This window comes from Nesoenas mayeri, assembly GCF_963082525.1.
Source record: "Nesoenas mayeri genome assembly, chromosome: 4".
Classification (NCBI taxonomy): domain Eukaryota; kingdom Metazoa; phylum Chordata; class Aves; order Columbiformes; family Columbidae; genus Nesoenas; species Nesoenas mayeri.
This window is the reverse complement of record NC_137540.1, coordinates 68,244,857-68,266,628: the sequence shown is the minus strand read 5'-3', so window position 1 is coordinate 68,266,628 and position 21,772 is coordinate 68,244,857. Positions and strand designations below refer to the sequence as shown.

The 21,772-nt window shown below is 41.6% G+C and overlaps 1 protein-coding gene across 1 annotated transcript in view; it reads left to right on the top strand.

Moving 5' to 3' along the window:
* Positions 1 to 12,918, top strand: part of CFAP99 (cilia and flagella associated protein 99) — a 60,835-nt gene extending 47,917 nt beyond the window's left edge. Inside the window, exons 15-17 of the mRNA XM_080343964.1 lie at positions 3,145 to 3,350; positions 10,266 to 10,428; positions 12,647 to 12,918. Coding sequence (XP_080200090.1) covers positions 3,145 to 3,350; positions 10,266 to 10,428; positions 12,647 to 12,814 — 537 coding nt within the window. The 3' untranslated portion in view covers positions 12,815 to 12,918. The remainder of the gene's footprint in view (positions 1 to 3,144; positions 3,351 to 10,265; positions 10,429 to 12,646) is intronic.
* The last annotated feature ends 8,854 nt before the right edge of the window (positions 12,919 to 21,772 follow it).

Sequence of the window (21,772 nt, the reverse complement as noted above, 5' to 3'; positions counted from 1 at the left end):
AGGGAGGTTGTGGAGTCTCCTTCTCTGCAGACATTCAAGACCCACCTGGACACCTTCCTGTGTAACCTCATCTGGGTGTTCCTGCTCCGGCAGGGGGATTGGACTAGATGATCTTTTGAGGTCCCTTCCAATCTCAAACATGCTGTGATACTGTGATTGTGGCCTTTCACTATATAAAGGGACATATTAGAAAGACAAAAAAAGATATTTTACCAAGGCCTGTAGTGACAAGACAAGGCACAATGGTTTGAAACTAGAAGAGGGTAGATTTAGATTTGACATGAAGAAATTCTTCCCCATGAGGGTGGTGAGGCACTGGAACAGGCTGCCCAGAGAATCTGTGGATGTCCCATCCCTGGAAGCGTTCAAGGCCAGGCTGGATGGGGCTTTGAGGAACCTGGTCAAGTGGAAGGTGTCCCTTCCCATGGCAGGGCGGTTGAACTAGTTGACTTTTAAAGGTGCCTTCCAACTCAAATCTTTCTATAATTCTATATCTCAATTTCACAGTTCCCTTATACTCACTATTACTGTAGTACTCTGAGTGAACTAATACACTTTTGGTGATACCTTGCCCTGGTGTGTTTTCTTTTTTTTTCTTTCTACAAAAGGCTTTTTCAGGCCTAGAGAAATTAAGTATGTGTCCATAAAATTCTCACTCATTCTCATAATTTTTAAAGTACCCAGTTCTTCCTTTGACGGCACTTCAGTTGCTTGAACACCAACATGAGTAAAGGACTTTTCATATTTTAGGAACCACTGTGCTGTCTTCACTGAGTATTTTGGAAATGCGGACACTCAGAATATTCAGCCTCTACCATTCTATACTTCTAAGAAATTATCTTTCCTATACCTTTTGGGTGTCTGCTTGCCATGCTCAAACACTACCACTGGTATATATGACCTCTGGCAAAACATTTTCTTTCCACTTCCTATGAATACAACTTTATGGTCACTGACTAGTTTAAATTAGAAGCAAGGTATTACAGCACTTGCTATTTGCAAATTCACTCTAAATGGAAATCTGAGAAGCAGATAAATTATTTACTGTTTCGGTAACGCATGGTAGTACATATTTTTCAAAGAGATGCAAAAATAAAGACTGCTTAATATCCAACTCTTATCAATCTTTTGATCAGTCTTCTACTGACGGTGACCAGTGTTTAGGAAGTGTTTGGTACACATGAGGAGCATGGAAGCAGAAACCACAGAGTCAAAAATGAAGAGTCAGAATTTAGGTGAAAAATGATTGATGGTCTCTTTCTACTGACTCAACTTTCGAAGCTTTAGAAAGAGAAGCTATGGGGACCAGAACTGCAGGAAACACTCTTGGAGATCTTGGAGGAGTCCCCAGGGATGGCCACCCAAGACACCTTCTCCTTCACTGACAAGCTTGTGTCATTAGATTCTCCAGACTAACTCAATCATAATGCCTATTCAGCACCGATGTTGTAGCAGCAGAGAGTAAAGCCTTGTTATTTGTCTTACTCTATTTTGTGGTTTTGTTTCCCCTGCACCCCCTCACCCCCACTCACTGTTTTCTGCATCTCACTTGGCTTTTCCCCACTCCATGGACCGACCCACCGCTCCCAACAGCCAGGGGCTGATCCCTGGGGGACAAGGACCTGACCAGGCTGCTTACATGAGATCCCAGATCAGAGAAGAGAGACCCAACCCAAGCCAGTTATTGCAGCCAAACTGACAATCTGAGCGTCTATCTGTGACAGAGCATCCTTATTTTTTGGTTTGGTGGGGGGCGGTTTGTTGTTTGGTTTTGGGTTTTTTTGGCTTTTGATTGTTTTTTTTTTTCCCTTTCATGTTCTCTTTTGTAAAAAGCTCAAAAGCAGAAAAGCGACCACTATTCTGTCAACAACTCACTCAGTACTCAAAACAAGGGCTTGTTTTTTCCTGCTAAAAAGGATTGATTGAAAAAATGAAGGCTCTTTAACTGAACAATATCCCTCCATTTAAAGGATTGTAGTGAGTTCTACTTACATGTTTATCATTACCACTTAATTTCAGTCTGAGAAATACAATTTAGAGGAGTGGTGGTTGTTTCGGATTTCACACCCCCCCCACTTCATCCTTTCCAAACGTCGTCATTAATTTTCTATCACTATTTCTAAGTAACTAAGTAGACCAAGGTCTCCGTGATTAAAATCCTAACCAGTGTTTCACTCTTAATGTTATACAACTATATAACAAGAGTCAGGTTAGCACCGTGATTTCCTGCACCCATATGTTCCATTATAACATGCCATGGTATTATACAAGATACACACCAAAGCTGTGTACCAAAACTATATTAAGATAGACAATAGAATATAATTTGGTGAGAAATGGATTAAATTTTGCAGAGAAAGCTACACAGAAGCTCAATATTTGTGTGGGTTTATGCAAGTTTTCCACATATGCAGATATATATATGTGTAGACATAGGGAAAGGAAGAGTATATGTAAGAGAGAGGGCTGAGAACTTCAAGTGTTCACAAATCTGCAGAAATTATCAGTCTTCTTATGCAAACTAAGGTGCAGAAGTCTCATTACATCTCAGAATCAGGCTCATTATCACTCTCATTGCAAAGTGGATTTTTAAAAGCCTTCATTAAACATTCAAGTTTGAATATTTTAACTTCAGGCATTAAGATCTGAATTTCCTGGGTACAAAGCATTGTTTAGTCGTAGTCTTTTTAGATAGAAATAGTAGGTGATGTGATAGATCAAATCGATGCTTTGGAAACAGGTAAATACAAAAATTGTGTATTTTTTAGTGTAAACTCTGTTCTTGTTTTACAAACTAAAACAAAACAGTTTTAAACATTTTAAAACTTCAGAAGTCTAATTAAAACTAAAAGATAAGTCAACTAGAATTTTTTGGACAGCAAATACATGGTATTTATTATTGATCTACTGTATATTTCAGTGCTTTTCCATGAAATGTTTTATGAGCCTTGTGGTTTTTACACATACGGAAGAGAAGCTCTACAACCTAAAACCAGCTTGTTAGATTAGGGCTATCCCAATATTTCTTTAAGTCCAAATGTATTCAGCACGATTCGGAACACAATCAAAATACTCTGGTTTTACTCATTTGCTCTCCCCTTGGTATTTACAGTGTTATTTAAACCTATATTTCATGTTCTCTAGACCGGTGGCCATGGTTTAATTTGTGAAATGTCGATAGTGGAACTACGTGAACGCCTCGCTCTACTCAGAGAAGCACAGAAGGCAGCAGAGGAAGAAAAGAGAGACCAGATAATTCATGAAAAACAAGCTAAGGAACAACTTATTCTAGAAAAACTGGACCAGATTTCCATGTTCAGAGCAGAACTTGGACGAGCAGCTGCTCTCAAGTCAGTATAAAACAGCATGTGACATTTAAGACATTGCAACTTTGTTAGTATTTTCCTAGTCCCTCGAGGAGGAAAACGGGTAGGGAGCAAAACACTGCCCTCTAATAAATTTATAAACACTGACAAAAGTCAAGGGTTATACTGAGGCCCAGGTTTCCTTTTTATTCTCAAAAATAATTTGCATCAGATTTAACAAATCTATCTCATCATTTATGGTTGAAGACACTCCGTAAGTTGGTGTTGAAAGTATTGCCCCGGGATTCAGAGCCAATATTATATATTGAGAAATAAGTTCTGCCTTTCTTCTGTTCCTTTTCAGCTAATGAGAACTAATTCAATGTTATTAGAATCATTCTAGCTTGCCACTTAAAGGGGTCTCTCATTTTCATCTAAACCAATACATCAGGGCTATCGTTTTCTTCCTTGAATTCCAGTGGTTATGTGAAAAGGCAGGCCTTATTCTAGAAGTTCCAAATACTTTAGGAAAGAGATTTTTCTGATAACAATAATAAGTTATAAATTAAATATATTATAGCAGTAGATCAAAGAGAAAATTCTTCGCTTACAGGCTCTCTGATCAAATTATGTATTCATTATTCATATTTATTATTCATTATTGTATTTATTATTCATTGTCATAAGCCGTTATTATTATCATCCATTGTCCATAACCATTATAGATGCTTCACATATGCAGAAGACAGGTCCCTTGCACAAGGAGTTTAAAATCTGAGTTAAAGCTATGTACAAATAAAGCTGAGAAGGAAGAAAGCCTGTGTGAAAGTATAAAATATGGCACACTCCTTGATCTTATGCCATTTTTACTGTGTCTTGACTACTTGCTACTGTTACCTTGCAAGTTGTCTTTCACTTTTTGCCTTGTGGGTTTGAGAGGTTAGTCCTGTTCTTGCCATATTTATTTTGCAAACACGTTCAGGCTGGCATTCTGAGGACACATTGTATGAGGTTAAAAGCACACGTCTTCAGACGTGTGAGATTCGCGTTTATCGCTGAGATACCAAAGATGGCTTCCTGGAGTTCAATTCATGTTATTGATTTATCATCCAGTTCTAAATCGCAATTACAGAAGGCAGTATTGATGTGTTCATTTAACTGGTTCTCACTAGTCCCAGTTCTAATTTGGTTTGTTGCTGATAGTTAATCTCCAAAGACTGCAGTTTTGCTATGTTAATGCTTAAGAAGATAGTTTAATGAATTTAATGAATCAATAACTGCAACTGCAGTGGATTGACTGCATAGATCAGTGACCCTCTCTCCTATGGCACATATCGAGAAAAGATTTTAAGACTAAAGAACCTGAAATGGAGTTGGAGCTGGAAATACACTCACATCGCAGAACACTCAGTGTTGTGAAGGCCTGCGAGAACAACTTAAACCACCGCTTGCTGCTAGAGATACAAACTACACATTAAGAACTGGTGTACTATTAATATATGAAACCTGTTTCACTAGTAACTACAACAAGAATCATTTGTAATGCTATGCGTGCAGTCTGTGAATTTTGTATAGTGATGGGTTCCTTTAAAATAGACTCTTTGGCTTAATTCAGATCTTAATTCAGCTGTTCTGATTCTGAAACAAGCCGTGCTTGACTGAGAAGCTAACTTTGATTCACTTTTTGTCCTGACATTTGAAACGCTTTTTAGAACAGACTAGCATGCCAAAGATGATAGAATCCAAATGAAATTAAATACTTAATTTGCAAGCTTCTCATCACACTCATGATAAGTACTACAGTAATTTTAATGGAGCCCTGTTTGCTCTCCAAACAGAGAAAATACAAAGTTTCATTATAGATGTTATAAGACATTTCTTTTCATGGCTCCCAGGCAATCTATGTATGTAATGTGGAAGCATCAACCATAAAGAGGCATCTTCAAAGTATACCAGAAATAATGTTCTTTGGAAGTGTATTATTTCATGCATTTTCATCTATAATCCACATCTATGGTGTTATTTCTGTCAATATTGGAATACAGCATGCTGGCCTATTTACAAATGCTAGACACTTTGCTGCAGCTTTTATTTCTCTTTAAACAAACTGTAGGCTTTGTGTGTTAAACCTAATTTACAGATCTTGAATCCTGAAATATGCATCAAGTCAGCGTGAGTGATTAATTGCTTGGGTTGCACTATTGATACACTGCATGGGAGACGTAAAAAGTTTTATGTTTACAGAATGAATTCATAATCACAGGAATAGAATAGCAAATCTTACCAATGCTCCTCATAAGATAGCCTTATACATCAATAGAAAATTACATGTTATATCTTAAATTGCATAATGTTGAAGGCTACTGCTAATCAGCTAATGGCAGCTAAGCTCTGCTAAACAAATGTGCTAGTTAGTGTCAGCTGGAGTTTAATTGGGTCCCTACTAAGCAGGTTCCTTTCAGTGTCATTTACAAACAGACATACATCAACACAAGAGAAGCACATTGAGCAAGCATATAATGAGCTATATTAAACAAAATAGGAAACAGAACATGAAAAATTACAGAGACATCGGCCTTTAATAGACTGCAAGCCATGACATCCATCACAGCAATGCTTTTGTGAGCGCTTGCAGAACACTTAAGAATCAATTCAGTATATACACAGGACATCCCTTTAATTGCTAGAATTTCACACAGTTTGAAAATCAGCACTGGCATATAAGGTGGACAAACATTTGAGTTCTCAGCTTTCCAACATGAGCACCAGAAGATTTACAAGTGTTTGAATATGTGCTAATAATGTACTGAAGTGATGTGCCTGTGTATGTCAGGTACAATTCCCTTTCATTCCAGTCAGGCTGCCTCTGCTACTGCGAGTAATTTAATGCACTAAGAACCAAGCAACCGATCAAACCAGTTGGGGCTGAGGCTCCCTCCTTCCACTCTATCTGTGGTTTGGGGGGTTTTACTTTGGCCTTCGGACTGCACGCTCTCATCATCCATGTGGTTTAAAGCTATTCAGAGCAGAGTCATCTCTCAAAACTTCACATTCTCAATTCCTGGCTCCTCTGCAAGCCAATCTAGTGAACCCCAGGCTATCCTTTTGTTTGTGTCGCACAGATAACAGTAGCACATCCACTGCCCCACCAGCCACTGGCACGAATGTGAGGTACATGGAATCCAGCCTTATTTCTGGTTTTGTTCATGTTCCTGCCTTGTTTGTTTTCCTGCTCATTTTCAAGTGACGTGACGGTGCCTGCTGCCCCAACCTCTTCTCTCCCCACGAGTCAGGGCCACCCCTAGCTGAAGGCAGGTTATGAAGAAGGAGAGGATTAAAAACAGAAGGGAGAGTTATGGATGGATGACTGTGACAGTCCTTTCCAAGCAGAACAAGCTCCCTGAAGCAGATGTTCCCTGGAAGGTCCAGGTCTGACTTAGGGCGTCAGTCCCTTTGGGGCAAGGAAGGAAGAATGGAGCCCCATCCTCCAGAAGCTGTGAGGCTCCCTGGCAGCACAGCGCTGGGCTGCAGCACGCAGCTGAGGGAAGGGGCAGCACATGGATGTGGAAAGATGGAACAGGAGAACATGTGCCATGCTGTCCCTGTGTGCGGCTGTTGCTTCAGGTTTTCAAAAACGCGGCCTAGAATAATGAAAAAAGCTGAAAAATTAGCAATTTAAGGGACTTTGGTTTTGTACTTTGTAATATTTGTGATTTGATTAATTTCAAAAATTTCATAAATACTTAGGGTTTTGCATGTGTTGGTAATAAAGAAGTAAGATTTATTTTCCAAGTCCCTACTTCTGGTAGTCAGTTCTTCATGAGCATTGAAGCAGGAGGAGAAAATTTATCAGCAATGATGGATTAGAAATATAAACATGTGAAGAGCGCCTGTGAAGAAGACACGGCCAGGTTCTTCTCAGTGGTGACCACTAAGAGGACAAGAGGTACAAGAGGAAGCATGGGAGGTTCCATCAGAACACCAGGACATACTGTTTTACTGTGAGGGTGACCAAGCACTGGCACAGGTTGCCCAGGGTGGTTGTGGAGTCTCCATCTTTGGAGATATTAAAAATCCGCCTGGTCCAGGGCAACCAGCTCTAGATGTCCCTGCTTGAGCAGGTGGGTGGACAAGGTGACCTCCAGAGGCCCCTTCCAACCTCAACCATTCTGTGATTCTATGAATGAACTTTGATTATACAGCTTCATAATTGTTACTTCAAATGAGGAAAACACCGTTAGGAATAATAATGACTCCATCTCCTACAAGTACTGAGTCAGTTAAGACTCAGTGTCAGAATCCATATGGGCAGATGCTAAAATTTCAGGGTAGATAGTTAAATAATTTCAAGGGATATGTAAATAAGAAGGTGCTGGACTGCCAAACTCCACAACAAGTTTGTAAAACGTGAAGTTAAAAGAATACTTTTATATTTTTTTTTAATTCTTCATATCCACTAAGGAAATCATTGAGACAACAAACATGGGATATCAGCTGCAGTTTATGATGCCTGGAATATTATTTTAAGTAGAAAGACACATTTTACCCATCACTGATGGAATTGTTCTGTACTTTGTCACAGTAAAGGAAAGTCTTTCTGCTGTTGACTGTACACATGGCTTACATGGAAAGTGAATTGTGAATGAAATCCGCGGTAGATAAAGAAATTTTCACTGTTTGCTTTTATATCCATATTCTGTTAAATCTTTAATCCCTTATTTATCCTCCTTTGAGTAGTTTATCTGTATACCCCACACTTAAACAAACTTCCATGAGCACATTCAAGAATCCTCTAATCTCATTCCTTAACACTTCTGACAAGGTCACTAAGCAAAACCTAGAGTTCATTAAAGTGTTTTAAATACATACGGACTTCAAAAATATTGCCATTTTTTTTTCAAAGCCTTTGGTAGGGAAATATTTTTTAAATAATGGTATAATCACAAAGGGACAGAAAACTCTTATCTGAGACCAAAAGAAAAGAAAATTAACAAATTCTTTTTTTGACCAAATATTTGACGTTAAATTTAGGAACTAGTATGATTCTTAAAGATTAGTTTCTGTGCAAGGTGCTCTTGCAATACTAGTAGCTGGTAAATAAACTTAAAAGTCAAATTAAAATAGTTTCTGCATATTTTTTTCCATAAGTCATCACATAATATTCTATTGCTGCATGAAGCTGCTGCTGCTTCATGATGTTAAACCTCTTGCTATATTTCCTGTATTTCCTGCTATATTTCCTGTAAATGTATTTACAAGAATGTGGATTTGTGTGTAATGAAAGATTTTGTTGCTTATTCCCACTGACAATATTTAATCATCAAGTGTTTACAAAACCTTATTGTTAAATTCTCCTATGCCCCGTGGAGTGCAATGCCTTGTTACAATGCAAATAGAAATAATCCATGTTCACAGTTAGATTGATAGCACATAATTTTTAGATTTACAGAATAGTGTTAAAAATTAATCTCTATGTAGCAGAGTATGTCACAGTATTAATGAGGACAAAGAAGTGTTATCCTAACCAGGCAGCATGACTCAAGGAGCAGAAGTGTTCAGGAGATGTCTCAGGAAAATGACTGGAAATAAGAAACTGTGCCCCTTGTTTAGAGTTCACAGTCACGTTTCAGAATGTGCCATGGGTCAAATCTCCCCTTCATGCTATTCCTGAGGATTTGGGAATATCTCATCTCTCCCAAGATGATCAAAGTGTTTGGATCCCTGAAATCTTGATACAGACACTTTTTGAGGCAAATTGGTGGGTTTAGCATGAGATGGAACTTCCTTCTTCCCCTTTCTTCAGCTCCTTGAAGAGTGGGCCTCATACTGAAAACACTGTGGTATCAGACCCAAGAGATAAGGGAAGAGTTGTTTTGTCAAGCATTTCCAAGGGGCAGCCAGTCTGTGAAATCAGTGCTGCCATGGACAGAATAACAGTCACAGTATCAGCTGAATGACGCCCCAGTGCACTCTGCTCTCAGACATTTGGAGTCTTAATCTGGTTTCCAAGAACAGCAATTGTAAAGTTGTACTGCTGCAATATAGAAGGACCTTTTACAAAACCTGCTAGCCGAGAGAAGTCATCAGATATAACCTGGTTATACATTATATAATTGTGTATATTCTTTGGCAGATCTGAAACTTACGTTGACTCCAAATTTGGCCAGAGAATCACAGCTGCTCATGACATAGTATTAATACTACAGATTGATCAGACTGAGCCAAATTCAAGGGCCATGTTGAATAAAAGAGAAAGTTGGATGTAAAGTGAATCACTGTGTAAGGTGGTGTAACCTACATGAAGAAGTTGTGAGTAAATTGTGCCAGTTGGGTGAAAGTAAGCAAAACCAGATAAATGTCAACTCCAGAGGACAGAAAAGTATCTACAGTGGAAAGGGAAGGTTAAAAAAATATGAAGACTATTCAATAACCTCTCTCTTATGCCTTACTTTTATGCTGCACATGGTTCTATCAATTTATGCTCACCTAAACCCACTAACCTTAATAATTCACCACCCCATAGATGCTGAATCTGGGCATTGAGATTACATAGAAAAGAATTTTCCAAGGAATGCAGCAATTGAGATGAATACTAATGATCGTATAAGGAAAACTCGATAGTTCTCTCAAGCAAAAAGCTGCAGTATTATCACAGTGTTTGCACTTGCTTTTTCTAAAGAATGTCATGTCAGGCTTGAAATACTTCAGATATTGTCATCATGGCATCCTGTGGGAAGAAATTATTCTATACTGTTTAGTAAAGCTGTTCTATAAACAACAATAAGCAAGTTGTGAATACCACATTCATCGAGCTATATGATTTAAACCTGTATTGAGTCTAGCTGCTTCCCAGAAGCAAGAGCAAATTCATTATTCTCACGATAATATATGTTCAGATGGATTTATTCTGTGAGTTGATATTATTTTACCTTCTCATTGCTTCTTTTTGGTTTTTTTCAGGCAAGAAGAAAAGAAAAGAAAGTCCCAGCCTGGTGAAAGGCTTATGAAAGATGAACGTATTTTAAACCTGCAGAAAAAGATTGTAGAAAAAACAATGGAGCGCAAAAAGCAAACAGGACTCTTAAAGATCACCCCCCAGAAAACCAGCATCGCATGGAGGAAGGTCTGGGAGTTCCATAAGGACAAAAGCTGTGTGACAGACCTGCTGCTCGCAGACCTTTGCTCAGCTGCCAGCACTAGCAGGGGGCGGAGGCAGATGGTGCTGTAAATGCCTGGCAATAGCAACTCCCTGTGTGCTGCCTCGGCTCCATTTCTCCAAACCGTGGCCTTGACCTCGGCTTCTTGTCACACATCCTGCTGCCACGGAGCAGGGCTCACCCATACAACATGCTTCCCACTTTTATTACCACATGCTCTCCTCCCACCGAAACAGCATCTTACCCCTGTCCCTAACTCTTGTCTTTCCTAGCTGCCTATCACACACCAAACTGGGACGCTCTCCCCCAGTCTCACCCAAGGCACATTCCAGTTGGTCATTCCCGTGGTTTTTGCCTCACCTTTCCTCAGCCTGCTCCCACAAAATTGGATGGAAGCACCAATAGCCCGTAGGCTGTTCTCACTGGGTGTGTTTCCTTGGCAAGTGTCTAAAGACAAGCGGTGAGGAACTGCTGCTCCTGCTGCTCCCTCTGCCATTGCTCATGCATGCCTAACATTTAGAAGTGGTTCATATCCCGGTGACAGCACATATGGAACACGGCAGTGAACAGGCGTGATGGGATCGCTTTTTAAAAGCTGAACTAGCCCAAACCAAAATTAGAACCAAATCTCCCGATCTGTTAAAATAATAGCTCTTTACCTATTTTGTCAGAAAGTTAGATGAAGCTGAATTCAGTGAAGAGGAAATCTGTATTTTTCATGTGTATATAGTTTAAAAACCAAAACAATGCAATCTTTCAGAGTATCAATGCCTGCTGCCTTCAAAATTCCCATTTCAGGCAAGGGAAACGTGTATTATACAGACAACTAGATCTATCCCTTTCAGCAATGAAAGCATTGAAGACCTATTTGAAGAAAGCTTTTTCTAAACTGGGATGACTTTCTGAAGTTTTGAACACATGCTTAAATGCTTTGCTGCCTGGAGTCCATAAATGCAGACTTCAAGGAAAACCAGCCATATCATTCAAAATTTTCACCAAGATTTTTAAAATAAACAAAGATAAATTATAAATTCCCAGGTGGAACATTTTCACTACCTGATGTGGGTCTGCATGAGTCCTCTGACGTCATGTGAATGAGCAAAAAGGCCAGGGTTTGAAAGTTGTTTTGATGGTAGATTTTGTCTTTTTATTGAGCTTAGCTTTACACAGTAGGTCTCTTAAGATGTCACGGTGCTTTTGTGTATGTTCTGCTCAAATGTTAAGACATCTGAAAAAAAAAAAAAAAAGAGTGATAAATTCAAGGTTACTATAGATTATTTAGCTGTTTTAGTGTATTTTCCATCAGGTCTGTTCAGCTCTGCATGACCCTGTCAAAACTCTACTGGAGGGAAGTGGCTCAATTCCAGTCAGATATATTCAGCAGCATCTTTTTTCCAGTTGAACTGCATATTGCTGAAAAGGGTGTTCATGTGACTATAGGAGAAAATTCCTCCCTTAGTTATAACGCGATATGTACCTGGCATTCAGTCTGTACTGCCTTTTAGTTTCCCCAATCAGTAGAAAAAGAAAATGACACTAACCCCTTGTATTAAGGTTCCAAGTCCAGGCTGTGGCTTCAGTTGTGATGATACTTTAGGTCCAATGGGTTTGTGCTGATTTAAGTCAGTGTAACATTTGTTTATAAATGACTAGGACACTATAAAACAATTTATATTTCAATTTGGAAAAGTAACCATAAGAAAAACTGTCATGAATGAAAAAATATCAATTTCCATAATTTTAAGCAAAGAATCAGATGAAAATGTAGCAGTTTTGTGTTGTTATGAGGGGGTTTTTTTTTGAATGCTCCCTTGTGAACCCAGCTTTTGAATCAGCAAACCAGTAGAGTCTGATAGGATTTGTGCAACTGTTCATTTAAGGGTTCAAGAATAAACTGTTGGCAAAGGAAGAACATAAGGCAGCAAACCATCCAGATGTAGCTTTATCTTGATTTAATATTTTGTGGAGTGTTGCAGCTGTGTTTAATTAATCTTAAACTGGGCAACCAGCTCAAGTTACCTTTCTATTCATCATGCCCAGTTTGAGAGTGGCAAGTTTCACAATCCTGTTGGCAAATAAACCATGTTGCCAACCAGCCAGGCTATCAAAGAGAAGTTCAGTGTATCCTCTAAAGATAATCACTGTAGTCTCTGCACTCTGTTCATCCATGTGTCTTTTCCACAGGATTCTTTGGAACGGAACCGTTGGAAAGAACTGGAAGAGAGTCGGGAACGACAGGTCAAGATCCTTCAACATGGCCTCATGGCCAGAGAAACGGCTCAGAAAGTGGCTGCTTTTGAGGCAGCAAGAAGGACACCTACAGCCCACCTATTGCATTCTGAAGTAAAATAAAATACATTTGGAACAAATTCAGGCCTAGTGGAAATCTCCCAGCGTGCCTGCCTATTAAAAGATTGAATTTTAATTTTTACTTCACCTTTACAGTGTGATTAGAAAAATTTGGGTCATACAGGCAAAACAGAATACAAATGTGTTAACTTTTTGTAAGAGAATTTTATTTTTAAGCTATAATGATAACATTTTTTCCTGTTAGAATCAAAAGCTTTAAGAATCTGAAAATTTACTATCAAAGCTCCTAAAGCAGAATGGCAAATATCTAGGTAAGAATGCTGAGATCTGTATTTCTGTTATCATTGCATACTATGCCATGGTTTGCTATGCTCATCTTCCAAAAGAATAAAAATGAGGGCAAAAAACAAGCACTATTTGTATACATATGCATCTTTCAGGAGGCATACTCAGCCCAAGTTCCTAATACATCTTACCTGACAGTAACTGTGTGCAAGAGGATCACCAGTTTTAGAGGATGAGGAAAAAACTGTTGGAGATGGTTTAGATGATGTGATAACCTCCAGGAGCCAGAGACCACATTCAGTGACCCAGACAGGCCGCCCCTCTATTCGCGGATGTGAATCTCTTGAGTCTTTAAACAGTGGAAGGAGAACATAACGTTGTTTGATCCTTTTAGGGAGCAGCTTCCAGAAAAAGTCACAATTCTATTACTCACCTAGAAGATAATTTGCCCTCTATGACAATCTCTATGCTGTGTAAAACAGCCTTTAAATCACAAGACTTATTCTAGGCACATGGCCAAGGAAGATAGAAATCTGAATTAAAATCCACACAGCAGTAAGACTATGTCATGTAGTTCTACTTTAACTTGATGCCAGTTACTAAGTGTTTAATTATGGCTATTGCAAATATTTAAATTGAAGGAGACTGTCGCTGACATTATAGTCAGGCAGCTGCTTTTAATGCTCTCCCAACGTCACATTTCTGGCTTTTTACTGGAGGAAGCCTAATGGAATTCTTTTGTTGCCACCTAGCTGTGAAGATCACTTCCACAAGCTGATAAAATTATTTTTCATTCAAAGTAAATGCTACTGTAGCCGGCTAAAGTAATATAGGACTCAAGATCAGTAAGGAAGTGTTAAGGAATGTAGGAGAGTGACAAGAAGGAACAGCAGCAGATCTACAGAGAAGAGGGAACAGTGAAACCATATCTAGTAGAGGATTCTAACAGCTTAAAATGACAAACCCTTGGTGGCAGGGAGTTCATCTTCCTTTGCGGTTGTGCAGCGTTCTGCTGCATTTTGTGCCAGAGCAACAAAGCCGAGCAGTGACTGTAACACCTCGGTTTTCCAGAAGCCAGCAATGAACAGAGCTGGCAGCCGTGGGCTGGGATATTGCACAGCTGAATAGTACCTCTTTGCTTTTTTGAGGTCTCTTTTTGAGAAAAAACAAATCATCACTAAGCAAAGAGCTAGACAGGACTATGTAGGTAAGTAACATGGAAATCATACTGCATGCTTCTTCCCCTGTGATGTTAGAACCAGTTTTCAGAATTCTTACTGAATTGCGATCAAGCTGATTCACAATTATTTTCTTCTCCATATTTTCCCTGCTCTCAAATGAAAGGACTGAGGAATAGAGCAAGCTTGGTGTCACGGTTGAGACAAACAAACGACATGGACCAAGTTCTTCCAGGATGGAAGTAGTAGATAGATGCCATTTATTGCTACAAGTGCATTTTTATACAGTTCTACCAATTCATGTGTCTCTTCACTATTGGTTACAAGTTACAGCAGTAACATCTCATTGGCTAATTTTCCATCATCCATGTTACTCTGCTACTCCCTTCTCTCTCACGGGCACATCCCTTCCCTTTCACGGGTACAACTTAATATCTCTGGATACTCCTTTACTCCCATCCTTCTCAAGGGTAAACCTTAATGTCTTCAAGGCTGATCTCTGTTCCCATACTCTCTGTCAAGAATTCCACAGATCTGCTGTAGTTTCCCACAGCTCAATAATTCAGCTGTGGAATTTTTACCCTCAGAAGTCACCAATGGCCCTATTGCTACTTCAGAATCTGATGCATAAAGTCATCTTCAGAATCAATGTTTTGAGGAATGTAAAAGAATGTGAGTCTTTGAGGAAAAATACTAATATACTCCCATATTTTATACCAATATAGCCTGTTGATTTTTCAGTGATGGCATGTCTTGCAACAGAATACACAGAATAACATTAAAAATACCACATTCCTCCTGACAAATGTGAATAACTTGATGGTGGAGGCAGCAGACCCTGTCCAGAACCACTGTACACATGGCCACTGGAGCACCTTCCAGGAATGTGATGCACAGAAACCTGAGGTGATGAACCAGCGAAGTGCTGGTAGAATTTCTTAGCGTTATGTTACAAAAGCAGGTGTGATACCACTGGGGCCAGGTGAGCTTTGAGGCAACACCGCTGCCTTAGCTAGAGATTCTGCCACAGACCACCCACAACCTGGTCAGATAATTGAGTCAGCAAAGCCTCAACACTCGTCATGCTCCGCGGAAACACAGGTGCATGAATAATTCGTGATTCATTTCTTTACACATTTATTACACTATTTGCAGCCAAGAAGACGAGGGTAAGGGAACAAGGCTGACTCTTAAATCATCCAACAAAACAGACTTGCAAAATCAGAGGTTTCACCTGTCTGATCTTACTGACAGCCTCATTAACAAACCCTTTCAGTGTTGAGAGCTGCACGTTCCAGAGGTCTCTCATTTCAGTGTAAATGGCCAAACCACAAAAGCTTTCAGGTGTAATTGCAGTCTAAGAGGCCCAGACTACCTGAGGAAGACCAGGGGGTTTCAGCTCTGTGTGAGCGTGGGACACAGGGTGCCTGTGACATGGTCACTGCTGCATGGCATGTGGCTCTTCCAAATCAGCCCCGCTAATGAGGCAAAGCCCAAGCTCGGTGACTCCCTGGGCAGGCAATCCGACTTGCCTTAGAGAGAAAAGATAGTTTGTTATTTAAATGAAACCAAAGACGCAGATATGTTGGAATGGCAAGTTAAAAAAAAAAACACCTAGTACAAATCTCAAGCTCTGTTCACTCAGGGGAGAAGACAAGAAAAGTCACCAGGAAAAGCTCCGAGTTGATGCACAAAGAGCGAAGCAGCCAAGCATAGGGCAGTGAGAGGGATCCTTACATTAAGGGAAAGCAGGTGGGAAACACCCCTTTGGGCAGCGAGCTGAGAGCATCAAAAACACCCCTGCAAGGGCCTGTAACGAGTTACAGAGAGGATCTGGACTAATTATGCCACAAACAACAGGTAACAATGTCCCAAGTTGATGGTTCTGGTGATTTTTGCTCAGCGCGTTGGAACCATTTCCAGAAGACTGACATAGGGGGGGGGAGAGGGAAACACCCAAAGCTCGCACAGCACCCCCCACCATACAACAGCGTTGCAGAACACTGTAAAAGCACAGTCCTGCCTCTGCCACCCCTTTCAGGAATGGGCAGAACCAAACTAACCCTGAGACTGAGGAAAAGTTCCCAGGGGAGTCATAGAAACACAGAATGTCAAGGACTGGAGGGAACCTTGAAAGCTCATCCAGCCCAATCCCCCTGCCGGAGCAGGAACACCCAGATGAGGTTACACAGGGAGGTGTCCAGGCGGGTTTGAATGTCTGCAGAGAAGGAGACTTCACAACCCCCCTGGGCAGCCTGTTCCAGGCTCTGTCACCCTCACTGAGAATAAGTTTCTTCTCATACTTAAGTGGAACCTCTTGAGTCCCAGTTTGAACCCATTACCCTTTGTCTTATCATTGGTTGTCACCAAGAAGAGCCTGGCTCCATCTTCATGGCACTCACCCTTTATATACCTGTGAGGTCACCTCTCAGTCTCCTCCAAGCTCCAGAGCCCCAGCTCCCTCAGCCTTTCCTCACACGGGAGATGCTCCACTCCCTTCAGCATCTTTGTAGCCTTGCACTGGACCCTCTCCAGCAGTTCCCTGTCCTGCTGGAACTGAGGGGCCGAGAGCTGCACACAATATTCCAGGTGTGGTCTCACCAGGGCAGAGTAAAGAATCAGGAGAACCTCTCTGACCTACTGACCACCGCCCTTCTAATATACCCCAGGTACCATTGGCCCCCGGGCCGCCATGAGGGGGCAGCAGTCAAGCCCCGCCCCCGCCAAGCGAAACTACAACTCCCAGCACACCCCGGGGCCGGATAAGAGGCGGGGCCGCGTTCCTCACAGCTTCCTGATTGACGTGCGCGACGGCCATTCCGCGCTCCGGTGGCCCGTGGCCCCTCCAATGGCGGGGGAGAGGAGGCGGGCGTTGTCGTACGCCGCTGCCGGGCCGGGTGTCGCGGGTGAGCGCTGCAGGCCGGGGGCTCCGGTGTGAGGGTGGGAGAGGCGCCCGAGAGCGGCATCAGCGGCCCCGGGCCCGCCCTGCCTGTCCTGCCCCTCCGAGGCGCTCGGGGCAGCGGGCGGTAGGTCAGGGGCTGGGGCAGGGCAGCCGCGCCCGGCCGCGGGGGGGGAGGGGCAGGCTGGCGCTGAAGGGAGCGGGAGGTGACGGGGCTTGTTCTGCCGGTGCGGGGCTGCGCCCTGCGGGGCTGCTGTCTCCTCTGGGGCGGGGGCGGTGGCCGGAGCCGCTTCCCCCGGGCGCGGCCCTGCCCGCCGCTGTGGCGGCCCTGAGGGGCCCCCCAGTCCCCCTCCGCCTGAGGAGCCGTGCGGCCTGTCCGCCTCCCCCACCCCAGCCGGGGATTTGGTTTTATTTGCTATTCTGAGGGGCTCCGGGGCCTGCGAGCGGCGCTGCCCGGCTCTCGGGGCCGGCCCCGGCCTCCCCTGCCCGCGGGTCCCGTCCCCTTCCCGCCGGGCGGGCGGGGTGCGGGGCCGGCTCGGCCTCCGGTTGTGATCCGCCGGCGTTCCCTCGACAGCGGGACCCGCCGGGCTGCGCGGGCTCCTGGGGTGCTGGCTGGGCCATGGACTGTGTTCGCTGCGGGGCCGCTCTGTCCTGAAGTGGCTGAGAGACGAGCGCTGGGAAGGAGGCGACGGGGGTGCAGGGGGGTCAGCACCTGCAGTTCGTGTCGCTGTGGGGGGTTGTTGGTCTGTCCTGCCGTGTTGTGTGACAGCGGGAGCGGAGGGAACGCCTCTGCCCTGCCTCAGCGCTCCCCTGCGGCTCCGTTGCAGAACGTGGAAACACTCAACTTCTTTTCCCTTTTTTCTGTATTTCATTTGGGGACTATTGAGAGTAAGCTGCAGCCCGACAGAGAAAATTGTGCACACAAGAGCAATGAGGAGCTTTCCTTCTGGCCAGTCTTTGTCTTTGTTGTTATTTCTGAAACAGAACATCTGGCCAGCTGAAAGTTTTCAGTGTTTTGTTCTCTGGATGTTTATTTAGCTTCCTTGGTTTGGTGGTGCTTTTTTGTTAGGCTGCTCATAAACTTATTCGTCTTAAGTCTTATTTGTCTGTAAATATATCTGACTGCTTAAAGCAGGTAGGCTAGTCTATGTCTCTGGTAGGTTGTTTATCTCTCCTCTTTACTCTTTATAGTGCCTCTCACAAAGCTTTTGTAGTATGGGATTGCTTGACCTAGTTTAGGTTAAACACAATAGACTCAGCATCTGTTTTCACTGAAGCTGCAGTAGTGCTTCTGAAAAAATGAGGGCATCTTTAAAGGTACTGGAAATAAGATGATGGGAAAGTTTTGAAAGAGTAAAATGGCACATTACTGTTCCCTCTGATTAAAAACAAACAAACAAACTAGCTCTTTGTACATGCATCTTCTGACCACAGAAAATCTTTATATGTGCTTTCATCTTTGATACTGTGTTTCCTGTTTTTAGTGGTGTAGAGAGGGGTCCTAAGAGTAGAAATGAGAAGCAAGCTCTTAAAGGCATAGCATATCTTGTTATGACAAATACAACATACACTGTTTTCGTCACGTGTGCCTTGCACACACAAAACATTTAGACTGACATCATTGCTTTCTTCAAGTAGTTGCTTTAGTGTATATGTAATATTTACCATGATTAATAAATAACTTGTTTGTGTTAGTGAGACATGGTAGAAATGCCTACTTCTTGCTTAAGCTAATTTGCCTCAATTCATGCTAAGCATGTAAGTGACCAAGACTTTGTTTTCAGAGTGATGTAAGAAAAATTTTCAGTTTATGTTGTCTAGATAATCCAGTTTTTTAGAATTGTAATTCAGATATGTTAAATTAGGTCAACTTGAACTCAGGGAAAAGTTAACTTTTTAATAGAGGAAAAAATTTAACAGGAGCCAAATTATAAATATGGAAATCAGTATTCCTTTTCTCATAAACATTCTTAATTTAGATTAATTTACCTTTATTTTATTTCCAAGTATCTCCCTGTATATAGGAAGGTTGGTGATGCAGTCCTTAAAATGCTAGTGAGTTAGCTAGAATAAACCTTGAATTTTGTTGTTATGAGGACAACGCTGCTTAAGCCCTTGGGAGAGCTAAATGACAGGAAAAAAAACCTGCCCGTGCAGAGCTCTGTATGAGAGGAAGAGGAGTGGCTTTTCTCATACGGAATGGTCCTGCAGTAATGCAATAAAAAGTCTGTAAGTATTCATTGGCTTACTAAGATGATCTGCTAAGTTTTCATATTAAAAAAGTATTGGTTTTTAACCCTTAAAAAAATCTTAATTGTAGAAGTTTGTCTGAATGCATCTTGCTACAGGTGTAACAGATGAGCTGACAGCTTTAGCTGGAGATATCTGATGCTTATGGGCCTAGGGCAGAGGTTGATGCAGTAATTGTATTTGTATTTTTCAGTCCTGGGAGTTTTGGTGCTGGATTTCATAGTGACTGCTGGAGGAGGAGCATATAGACCTCATCGCTTAACTTGGACTGCCCAGGGCTATTTAATAAATCATATTAAATTGAGTGGTCCTGAGGTTTTGGAAATCTTAAAGGAATTCTTATTGATGAGTATGTCTCCAAAACTGCAAAACTCAGAATTGTTCTGTTTACTTCTGTTGTTGTGCAAACTTGGTCTATGGTATGTTCAAGGATGTAAGCTTTGCTTTATTTTTGCTACTCATTCTTACAGTTCAGGTAATTAAGTTTCTATTAAGTTTCCCACGTAAGTCAATAATGTATAGAAATGTACGATCCCACAGAGGAGGTTTGTTCTTACCAAAAAAAAAATGTTGCTGGATCATGAGACTCCTAACATAGACTTAATAAATTCCAGCCGTCTGATTGTCTTTATAAATATGACTCCTGAGCTGGGTCATGTTGATACCGACGAACATACCTATGAGGGTGCTTTAACAGTGATGAGCCTCCCTATGGGTATCCATTCTCAACTTTTTTCTTCAGAAGAAGCTTCTGAAGACATTAAGATTTGAGCCATTACAGCTAGAATATTTGTGCCTTATGTATACTCTCTGGATACTGTTGATGTGAGATTCTGAAAATGAAACCATCTCAATACCCCTGGTGCCCTCTGTCACTGAGCTCAAGAAGTATCTCTTGCCTGTGTTGCCTTTGAGGTCTGATGTTAGATTCTCTGAGACATGCCGTAGTAATCCTATAGATAATCTGTTCCTTGGTAAAGTGGTGTGTATTTAACATGGGCAAGGTGGTCTTGACATGACGGGTCTATTGTGTATTACCTTCGTTTTCTTTTCACCATAATTTTCAAACGTAAGTTTATTCATTTGTTTGGGATTTCTTTTCTTTTTTTCTTCTGTGATAGCTCATCTTTGGTTCTTAACCCGCTTGTGGGCAGAGAGAATTTGTGCAACATTTTATGACTGGAGTCATCCCAGGTGCTTTTAAAAAAACATCTTAAATCTTAGAACTATCAAAACGTGTTGGGTTTGTATTGGGACAGGGAGTTATGCTTAACAGGTCCGAAAACTTCATCTTCTGTGACCAGAATCTGCCTGTGGACTCACTGATTTTTAAGTCTGGCATACAGCAAGAGGTCCAAGTAACAAACAAAGAAAAAGAGTTGACTTTCGTTTTGGTTTTTGCAACGCAGTGCCAGTTTAAAATGAGAATATGCATGAGTGACATATTGTGTTGCTTAAAACTGTGCATAAATATATCTTTGAATTTGGTAAAAGCACCAGATTTAGTGTAAGGACTTTTTTCAAGCTAATAATACAATATTTCAGTGCTAATGGATCTCTTAAGAAAATAAGTGATTTAAGAAATACAGGGAGAAGGTTTAAGAGGAAGAAAATTGGTCAGGTTTCCTTTAACTCAAGATCATGATGGACTACTAGTGCTGTTCCATCCTGCTGCATAGTCTCTGTGTTTCTTAGTCTGAGAACAGCTTAACCACGTGTGTGCTGGTATTTGCAGCGTAGATCAAAGTCATTATCGGGAATACAGTTTTGCAGTTCTTGTTTAACATAATTGTCTTGGTTAGTTTTTTTTCCTGGTCCCTCCACTCTCTCCAGCCCCAGCTCCTCATCATGTGTTGGACACGTGATAATTGTGCCATGAGTAAGTTTCAGATGGGAACTTTGGTACCATGTCAGCTGCTCATAAGGGCCTCTGTGTTTTTCATCTCCTCCCACAGTAGCAGTTTGCTGTCTGATGGGTAGGAGCAGGCACACCTACAGTTACTACAGGGTAGCTACAGTAGACTCATCTTCTCTTGCAGGTCTGTGAGGGTTTCTAAACTGAAATGTCTCTGCTCCGCTTGCTTTAGATTCCTCTCAAGCTGTTCAGCTCCTGCCTGTTGGAATCTGGAGATGGACTGGAGATCAAAACTGATTATCTGCATTTTTTTGTTCGCTGAAGATGGCTGTTTATGACACAATTCCCAGTGATTCCTGCCCGCACACAAACGTTGCATTGGGAGTCAATCATTACTTTTCAGTTAAACTTCTTTGGGACTCCTTAGCATTTTTCTAGTTTGCTGGCAGCCTGGCTTATTCTGGTGTTTAGTTCAGGAAATGCATAACATTGACGGAGACTTCAGGCCCAGGAGCAGGTGTCTGAGACTCAAA